General features: G+C 42.1%; 1 protein-coding gene across 1 annotated transcript in view; it reads right to left on the bottom strand.

Moving 5' to 3' along the window:
• Positions 1-1,183: 1,183 nt before the first annotated feature.
• RAD54B (RAD54 homolog B) overlaps positions 1,184-10,421 on the bottom strand; it is a 53,728-nt gene continuing 44,490 nt past the window's right edge. The window contains exons 10-15 of the mRNA XM_060243489.1: positions 8,950-9,240; positions 6,664-6,839; positions 5,924-6,185; positions 2,440-2,506; positions 1,793-1,993; positions 1,184-1,416 (exon numbers count right to left, since the gene is read on the bottom strand). Coding sequence (XP_060099472.1) covers positions 1,217-1,416; positions 1,793-1,993; positions 2,440-2,506; positions 5,924-6,185; positions 6,664-6,839; positions 8,950-9,240 — 1,197 coding nt within the window. The 3' untranslated portion in view covers positions 1,184-1,216. The remainder of the gene's footprint in view (positions 1,417-1,792; positions 1,994-2,439; positions 2,507-5,923; positions 6,186-6,663; positions 6,840-8,949; positions 9,241-10,421) is intronic.

Below are 10,421 nucleotides of genomic sequence, written 5' to 3'. Positions count from 1 at the left end.
CGCCCTCTCGGGTGGCGCGTGTGCGTGACCGCCTCCGTCAGGACCTCAGGGATCGGAGGAGGGCGGCACGCTCACAAGCAAGATGCTCCCTGAGCCCTGAGTTTTGAGAGGATTCTGGCCCTTCTAAGAGCAAGGATGCTTGAGTTGCAACAGGATCCTGGCTGCCTCCCTGAGCCAGCAATTAGCCCAAATGGGCAACAGCCAGCAGAGGGCCATATAGCTGTAGGCTTTGGAAGGAGGCTTTGTGGAAGCAACTAGTCATCTCCCTGACGTTCTAGCATCCACTCCGGCTTGACTTTGGTTTCTGGACTCCCTGACCTCGGCTTCTGGACCTCGGACCTGCGATACTTGTACAGTGATTCGGATTTGGCGCCTTGGACCCTCCTGCTTACTGGTTACAGACCTCGGACTGCCCCTGGACTTTGCCTGACCCGGCCCCAGCCGTGACAGATCTCAGGCAAGGATAGGGTCTTTCAGGTCTCTACTTGCTTTGAACAGGAGATGCTAGAGATCAAACTAGGTATCTTACGGGGCAAAACAAAGCTCTTCTGCTGAACTGAAGAACACTCTCGCAGTATTTCTTAAATTATACTTTCACAACCTCAGGAAAAGGTGGAATTTGAACCTGCATCCCTATGGATGCATACTGAAAACACTTACTATGGATAACCATGACAGCAGTGGGGCCAAATGATACAAGCAGCAGATTACGTGATATTAACACATTAAGCACTATGGTTGCACAGCAGTGGGTTCCAATAAGAAGCATTTTAACAGCAAAACCCTTCACAAACAGTGCAGAGAATGATGACATTTGGCAATATCATGACCAAATAGATGTCTATGAAACATGCAGAACACTGTACCTGACAACCACACTGGTATGGCTGTTCTCTCTGGGGGAAGCATTTCATTTTCACAAGTAACACAACAGTGCACATTATTGTATGAAAGGCCCTTCTGGTAACAAGGGAAAGGAGACTCCTGGAAGGGGTCAGCCCCAAGGGAAAAATGACATAAAACTGTCAATATAAGTAATCAACGAGATTTTTTTTTCTCCCAGTCATAATTTATTTAGGAATAAAAAAAAATTAAACCTTATTAAACACTCTTAACAATCCTTGGCAATCCTATTATTTCATATTTCTTGAATATATATATATATATATATGGCCAAGAGCACACTGTGACAATTGCCTTTTTTAGGTGGCATCTTTCAATTGGTCACATTTTGGAAAATGAATGAAATATTTCCTTTTATTCTTTTGAGGAAGGGACTGGGTAGATTCTCATGGTCTCCAGACAAGTGTTTCCATTGCATCAGCTGTGACATAGACAGGGTTTTTTGGGAGTTGGGTTTCCCATTACTTTGACCAAGTTGGCCGTCTTCCTGTACAGATACCTTTTCTGGAAGTCCTGAAAAAACATCAACCCAGAAGAAGCCAATGAGGAAAATAAACAGAAACTCAACAACAATAACAAAAACCTAGTACAATTTTGAACCAAGAGCAATATGGAGATTCAACAAGGACCATGTAAGGCAATGTGAAAGTCCTGAATTCGTCCCCAGCTGCTCAAGGGAAGGGATGTGTGATTAAGTGAGAATACAGAGGATTGCCTCCTGTGCTGGCCACCAAGCAGCAGTGAGCATGGTTTCCTTGAAAGCAGGGCTTTTATGGAGCTGTTCCAACAGAACAAGAGAGAGAAAGAAAATTTGCTCCTCATCTCTCAGCCAATTTGATCTGAATTGTGTGCCATGTTTGAAAGGACCCAAATATGAAATAAGACTCACCTTGATTATCTTTCTTTCCCATGCATTTACATTCCAGCAGATCATGGGTGACACACTGGGAATCTTCATGCAATATAAAGAGGTTTCTGAGTTCTTCAACAGAAAAACGGATATGTTCAGATCCCTTGGAAATGTCTACAACAGCCCCAGACAGACCTTGCTTGCTGATCTGCCTCTGATAGATTTTCTCTTCAATTGTACCTGAATTGAAAGCATACATATTAACTCAGATTTGGAAACCTTGTTCCAACATTCTGTAATACAAAGATGATGAAGAAGAGTTTGGATTTATATGCTGCCCTTCACTACCTGAAGGAGTCTCAGAGCGACTTATAATCTCCTTTCCTTCCCATCACTACAACAGACACCCTGTGAGGTAGATGGAGCTGAGAGAAGTCTGACAGGAACTGCTTTTGAGAGGAACAGCTCTGCAAGAACTTGTGACTGACTCAAGGTCACATCAACAGGTGCATATGGAGAAGTGGGGAATCAAACCTGGTTCTCCCAGATAACAGTCCACACAGTTAACCACTACACAAAACTGGCTCTTCTTTCTGTTACTTTCTGTTTAGTTGCTTTTAGCCTGTGTTTTGTAGTAACCAAATCTGAGTACCATTATATAATTATATTATTATGATGTGGCAGACCTGTAGTAAGAAGTCTGTAGATGTGTACTGTATGTTTTTGTCCATCTCTCCAAACTCTGGCCATTGCCTGAAAGACAGTGAAACAAATAAAGATCTTTGAAGGGCTACTGAAAATGCAGATATATTTTGGCTGTGGACAAGAACACAGTGATTCTGCACCAAGAAAGCTGAACTCAATGACGCAAATCAATTAGGCTAATGAGTACAACATGTGCTACTTTGCTTCATTTATTCTGCCACGGTAAGGAGAAAGGTGCTATGGAGGGCACTGAAACCACCACTGGAAATCTTATTCAGTAATTCCTCTGGCTTCCAACCATCACTGTATAAATGCACACGTAATTTCTGCATTATCTGGGGATTTACATTCCCTCATGCTCTTCTGGGCAGTGCTCTTGAAGGCTTTTTAAAGGTTAAGACCAGCACTTTGAACTGTGCTCAGAATGGAACATCTTTGCAACTATGACTACGTTCTGTGCTTTTATTGGCTTTCTCAAAATTGTGACATTCTCATGCATAGTCCTGGATATATACATATCTTAACGAAAATTGGTTTCTGCTAATCAAACTCCCAAGGTGCTTAGTTCATGAGAGAGACGGGGGGGGGGGGGTTCTCCAAACAGCACAAGGAACTCTGTGCAAGCAGCATTTCAGCATCAGGACTTACGGATAGGCACAAACCTCATCATGAACCTAACTCAAAAAACACCAGGTTCATGGTTCCTGGACTAAGGGTCGTGTGACTGCAATGAACCTCCATGGTTTAATGGAGGTTACTGTGAGCAGTTCATGTGCCAGACACGCTGGCACCAATCAATTAATCATCAAAGCAGTGGGAGGATTCCCCCAGAATCCCACAATCTGCATGCAGTGAGGAAGGCTCTTCTGGCCACAGAGAGATCCTGGCTGCCATGGCTTCTTTTCCCGTAGTACAGTGCTGCTTTCCTTTTTAAACAAAGCTGACCCCAGGATCTGCATTCAGTGCAACAGCCAGCCCAAGGTAGGGGGTAAAGTGCCTCCAGGGCCAGGAAAAAAGTGTGAGTCCCTTCCCAGAGATACCCCCAATTTCTCCTAGCCAAGGCTAGCTGCAGCCAGGAGAAATGGAGGCCTTTTCCAGATCTCCTCCCCAGTTTCTACAGGTGGAAGGGAGTTCCTTCCCAGGAGAAAGGTGACCTAAAGATCTACATGCAGCAGTGGGGGCTCTCCCAGCCACAGCAGATCCTGGATGCCCTGGCTTCCGCAATACATTTTAGACTGTGCTGCGGGAGAAGATGAACCCAGGATCTGCATGCAATTCTCCTATAGCAGCATCTTGGTAAACAGAAGAAGAAGACCATAGATTTATACCACACCCTTCTCTCTGAAAAGCAGCTTACAATCTCCTTTATCTTCTTCTTCCACAACAGACAACCTGTGAGGTAGGTGGGGCTGAGAGAGCTCTCACACAGAAGCTGCTCTTTCAAGGACAATCTCTGCGAGAGCTATGGCTGACCTAAGGCCATTCCAGCAACTGCAAGTGAAGGAGTGGGAAATCAAACCTGGTTCTCCCTGATAAGAGTCCGCGCATTTAACTGGGAGGTCTGTGAAGGTTCCTGAAGCTCCATGAACCATGAGGCAAAACAAAACTCGAACTTCCTGGTTCGTGCCTATCCATAGTCAGGGCATCTTACTGTGTCCAGTATTCCTCAACTCTGATGCAAGTGAGGCAGTTGCAGAGGCCCTGTACATGCACTGAGATACCATGGACTTTTTGAAATGTGGCTTTAAAAAGCAATTTAAGACAATTCAGGTAATAACAAATATATAATGTGTATTGATCTAAACCAAGGTTCCCCAAATGGTCCCCATGAGCCTTTCTTGACACCCTGTGGAAAATGGGTGTGGCCAATGGGGCTTTTGACCAGCAGGACTTCAGATTGACTATGCAGGTTTTTTTTTTTAAATTGCTTTGTCAGTAGCTGCCACCACAGCACAAGGATATTTACTACATGACTAAAAGAAAACTGCATATATGCAAGAAAATACTTTTAAATATGCTCATTTGTAAAAGACATCCTGTTAAGCAGAGCTCCTGACTGAAATGCTGAAGGATTCTGTATAACCTCGCTCCCTGAGATTTCTTGTTGGCTCCGCCTCTCATGACAGTCATGTTGCCACTGACATTGACTCCTGTGGCAGCCGTTCTGTGGCTGTGCCAACCAACTTGTATCAGAATTCCAAAGGTGTATAACTAAGGCTCACAGCGTCTAATACTTGTAAAAGAAAACACTATGCCATGAACAAACTCTCCCTTAGTTATATTTTATTTATTTAATTAGCTTTATATCCCACTCTCCCCACCCAGGTAGGCTCAGGGTGGCTCACAGGCCAGCTGGCAATGTAAAAACATTGATAACAAAAGCATATAATAATACATAAAACAATACATGTACAAATAATTACAAAATTCTCATATAGACCTTCCATAAATTGCATCCAAAATGTCAATGAACAATGCAATAAGCAAACATTCAACCGGCTGCACAAATTTATAACTAGTCTACACAATGAATGCTTTCCTTGACAAAATACAATGTTACATCCACAGCCCTAAATATCTTTGTGGAACAGAATGTCTCTGTTCTCTTGTACTTGTAAGAAATAAAGAATGCAGTGGCTCATCTGTAGTCCCAAAAGTCTCTGTGGAACTGTAGGCTATCTCTACAAGTTCTCAGTTTGCTTTTCCCTTGTTTGTGCAAGACTTTGTCAATGGAGAAAAATCCTATTTCTTATAATATCCACCAAGGAACAAATTTGTTATGCATGCAGGACATCAGTTTTCTACACTCTCAACAAGACTAGAGCATCCTTGTCAGACTGGTGAAAGGACTGCTTATTGCATCATTCATTGACATTTTGGATGCAATTTATGGAAGGTCTATATGAGAATTTTGTAATTATTTGTACATGAATTATTGTAAGTATATGTGAGTGTAGCTTTAGGAGAGAGTTTGTATCATGACATATCGTTTTATTTTACAAGAATTCCAAAGGTGCTCACATGCTCAGAAGATGGGGACTCCTGATCTAAACAGATATGACAGCCGATCTGTCAGTCTCAGTTTTGTGCTTGCATGCTCCATCCCCCCATTGTGTATCGATATTCCCTCCAACCCTCCAAGTTTGTAGGGCAAACCATGGTTTTGTTCTTCAAAAACCACCTTTGAACTGCTACTGCCTCTCTAAAGTGGACACTGAGCATCACATTTGCAATTTCATAGAAGCGTATAAGAGAACCCTGGCAACAGAACAAACTAGATGCATCTGTATTCATCTTGAGTACAGCATTGTGCTTACCTACGCCACAGACCTGCATGTAAAATGAGAACCTCAGATCAGAACAAAGCTTTGAAAAGTACTGGTATTGTTGTGGAATCAGTGCAGCACATTAAGAATTACTTATACCAAAGGCATTTCCATCCAGATATAAACTTTTGCAACATACCTGAATATCAGTGGCTGGATTCCAGTCAATATCATATAGAATTAAGTGGGATGCTCCAATGAGGTTCAGGCCCACACCGCCTGCCTTTGAACTCAGTAGAAAGACAAATGCTGGGCAAAATCTGCTATTAAAACCATCAACGATCTGTTGTCGTTGGGAGACGGGAGTGTTGCCATCAAGTCTTGTGTAGGAATATCCATGACATCTGCAAACCTCTTGCAACACATTTAGCGTCTGGGTGTAATTAGATACCACAACGACTCTATCAAACCAAATACAAATGACTTATTACTGGTGGATGAGGACCCACCATGTTTACTGAGCACAAGATCCAAGTATATGAATGGAAAGTTACCCCACTAGTGTTTATCAAGAGATACGTCTCAAGTTAGCAAAGCATAAGCTGCATATTAACATGTTACTTCAAAGTGAGGTGTCAGTTATCAGAGATTGTTAAGCAAAATATTGCAAGTGCGCTTATGTTCTAAGTATGTTTTAAGTTTTTTAAAAATATCTTTAGTTGTGTTTGTCTGTGCCCTATAAAGTTTATATCTCCGCTACCTGGCATTACATTTTATGCCACACATGGCCTGGCCCTACAAGGGCTCATTTATGTCAGATCCAGCCCTCATAACAAATGAGTTCAACACCCCTGGTGTGAATGAGAAGCTGAAAGAAAGTGTCTCAAATCCAAAGGGTCAAATGTATTCCCAGGGAAGCTGAGAAAACCTCTCTCCTACCTTTCTGAAGGGCTTTGTTCATGAATGGCAGACAGCAACTCTGTCAGCACCTGCAATTTTCCTGAGTCTCTCTCCAAGAAAGACTCCAGGGTATATTCTTGAGAAAAAATGTCCAGGAGACCCTCATAGAGATTCAGTTTTTCTTGTTCATCACGATTTGGGTTACATTCTTTCTCCTATTAAAAGAAAGGGTTTTGGAAATGTGGGTGGCTCTTATTAAAATTTTAAAAGATTCCAAATGTGATAGCCACAAGCCTTTCCTAAAATAAGCATAGGAACTGTAAATGATTTATCCAGGCCAGCCTTGGGGAGAACAACAATACAGACAAAAACAATTAATATAGCAAAAGGTTTAAGGAAAGAATGACATGGAGGCTAGTCTTACACTGGCATCTGTATTTCTGTGAGTCAGCTTAGGCATCACCTTATGGCAAGGAGATGCACGTGATTAAAATCAAGTGAAAATAAAGTCACTGGCTCTAAAATAAAACCAACGAAATGCAGATTCAAAAGGAGGCTCTGTGTCTTTAAACACCTGAATGATGGGAAAGAGTCAACAGGTGAGCCCCTTCCTGGCATAAAGATGCAGTGATGGGGGAAGGGTCATTTGCAGATTTCCACCTGTTGTGCAGCTGTGCAAGGTACAAAGGCATGGCAAAGATATCAGGGCAAACTCAAAATTGAACTTCAGACTTGCTTGAACAAACTCCACCCCTTCTGTTCTGTATGCAGGGCAAAATAATTTGTTACTTCCACTTTCACAGCAAACCAAATTTTGCCATTATGTGCAGACTGAGAAATAAAACACAGATATAAATAAAACAAAAAAAAAACAGTATAAAATACAGACACATTCCTTAGCTTTAAAGAAAGATTTCATCGACAGGTCCATCAGTGGCTATTAGCCACGGTGACTAAAGGAAATCGCTACATTCAGAGACAGTAATCCTCTGAACACCAGTGCCAGGAGACAATATCAGGAGCCATGAACTCTATGGCTTCTTGTTGGCTCTCGAGGACAAACATTCTACAATGGAAGCAGATGTTTCTAAAAGAGAGCCTCCTACAGACAAAAAAGTGGTACTTTCTGGAAGCACCTCCTGCTCCAGTGAGGGGGGGGGGAGCCAGGATCGGGTTTTTGTTTTGGGGAACAGATGAATTGAGGTGACAGAAAACACTTTGGAGAGGACCAAGGCACCCTCAAACAACATGCTGGAGATGCTGCTCTAAAGGAATCTTGGTTATAACTGGAAATATAACATAGTGAGAAAATACTCCTTTATAAAGGATCTGATAAAATAATTTTGACATCTCAGGACATCTTTTATTCAATACTTTGAGAGGAAGCAAAGGTGGGAAAGAACAGGGGGAAAAGAGTAATACCAAAGACAGAAATCAAACCAGATAATAAAGTTTGCAGGGAACTGAACTGATACTAGCAGGTCATTTTCACCATTTCCAAAGTTGAACTTTCTGAAGCTTTTAAACGGTGCAGCTGCTTTCTTTAGTCATTTCTTGCATCCAACATGAAGTTGTCAACAACCTGGAGGTAAAAATAGCTTGCATCTTTAACAATGGGTAGAAATAGGCCACTGAAACTTTTCACAGCACAGCAGTAACACCACCTGATAAATAATATTACATTAAGCCTCTGTCAAAGGGGCAAGACTTTTTTTCTCCAGGTTACTGGCAATCCTAATCCAACAAAAAATGGGCTCACAAAAGCTTCTGCCCTAGAAGATTGTAATGTTATGTTGGCTTTCATTCTTTGTAAAAGAAGATTGCCCGATGGATGCTTCACATTGCCAAACATTGAGACAAATCTGATCACACATCTGAAGTGAGTATCACTAATACTCTCTTTACATGGTGGAATGACTAATAGCTGAGCATGGATATCCGAGGAAGTTACCGTGTAAAATGTGCCAAGAGCCTGGGGAACTCATTGGTTACATCGGGGTGGCCAACGGTAGCTCTCCAGATGTTTTTTGCCTACAACTCCCATCAATTGTAGGCAAAAAACCTCTGGAGAGCTACCGTTGGCCACCCCGAGTTACATGTATTTCTATGGTCATTTACATTGTTATATTGCTAATTCTTTAACAGAGTCAATTGTTTTTATATGGGTTCATTATCTTTGGATATTTGGTTATGTTAACTGCTGCAGAATAGCATGAATTCTGAAGAAGGATTTAGTGGATCTGAATTGGAAAAAAAATTAAAAACATAAAATTCCTTTTCCAAGATTGTCTACAAATCTGCAAGGAAACCATATACAATACAAACCTTCATTGTTTTGAAGAGAAGCCAGGGATGATTGCAAAGTTTTTTCAGGGCTCCAATACATATTAACTGTGGGCTGTTCTCTAAACTCCCTTGCAGGCAAGATCTGACCACCTGAGAATGTAGCAGCCTTCGATAGAGCTCAAGCTGCAGTGGTGTTGGACAGCAGAAAAGGATGGTCTCCTCTTTAGGAGGGAGAAATTTGTCGATGGTCCCTTGGGTTCTTCTGAGAATAAAAAGTCCAGTCAAGCGAGTGAGCTCTGCTGCCCTTCTCTCCCCTAGTTCAATTTCTTCCTAGAGAACAGAGGGTCAAATTAGGTAATGCAAGCAGGTTCTATTGAATTGTACTACAATTCTCTCTCTCCCTCTCTAAAAACCAGTTCTGTAGATCCATGTCACTTTATAGTGGCGAAGAAATGCAAACTGAGGAACAGTTAAGATACCAGGATCAGCAGGGAGTAGAAGCATGTTTTGCCCCTGCCCCAGTGGTGTGTCTTTACTTTTTGATGTGTAAAAGCATACAGGTGTCATTTACTTCTGTGGAATGCCTGAGGACGCTGCTGTAGCATATACAAAACAGAGCAGCTGGTCCACTCCTGAAGATAAAGTTCCAGCAGAGGGTGCAATCTCTTTGTACATGGACACATACATCCCACCCAACACAAGGAAGGGCATTTTGAAGCTACTGTCAGAATTAGCTTGTGGAAACCATCACAGAAGACTTAAAGCTGGACAGAACCATTTACATTGATTTACCCTGAAAATCCAGCTGGTATCCATCCACACAGTTCTGAAGATGGAAAGGCATTTCTAAGAGGCACAGTGGATTTTGCTGATCCCTTTTACCCACTCTAGACCCTTGTTTTGCTTCCTGTGTCCTTGCCAACAGCCCATTGACAAAATGTTGGAGCAGCTCAGGAGGACAGAGAAACAGTCCTATTTCACATTCCATTCTGTGAGTGGATCTTATTGGATACAGCCACTATTCTCAAAGCTATACCAAAAGCTTTTTAGGCTTACACACACAAGCAGCTAGTCAGCACTTAATGATCCCTAAGTGTAATTTATTTATTTCTGGTGTATAGATTTGGGGTATGGCAAGAATGAGGATAAAGTGACTTATGCAAGGCTATCAGTAAAACACAAATGTAGACCTGACATTCCTAACTACTTCAAAGCATTTCTCAATTTATGTAACAGTACTCAGCTGCATTCTTCAAAACTGAACAGAAACATCACAATTTTGCCATTAAATAATCTGGTTAGTTCCCAGTTCTTAGGACAGTGGCAGGAAGTAGCCTCAATTAAATTTAGAATCTGCATCTGGAAATGACAAGCCCTGTACTGCTTAAAAACTCATGCCCTGTTTGGTGGGACAATCCTGCTCTAGCCTGCAAGCCCTCTTCCACCCTGCCCTCCAGGATCTTCGCAACACATTGAGAGGCTTTTCTCTCTCTCCAGTAACCTGCCGCCTC

The sequence above is a fragment of the Heteronotia binoei genome, chromosome 7 (genome assembly GCF_032191835.1).
Source record: "Heteronotia binoei isolate CCM8104 ecotype False Entrance Well chromosome 7, APGP_CSIRO_Hbin_v1, whole genome shotgun sequence".
Classification (NCBI taxonomy): Eukaryota; Metazoa; Chordata; class Lepidosauria; order Squamata; family Gekkonidae; genus Heteronotia; species Heteronotia binoei.
Note: the sequence above shows the minus strand (reverse complement) of the source record. Positions and strands in the feature narration are given on the sequence as shown.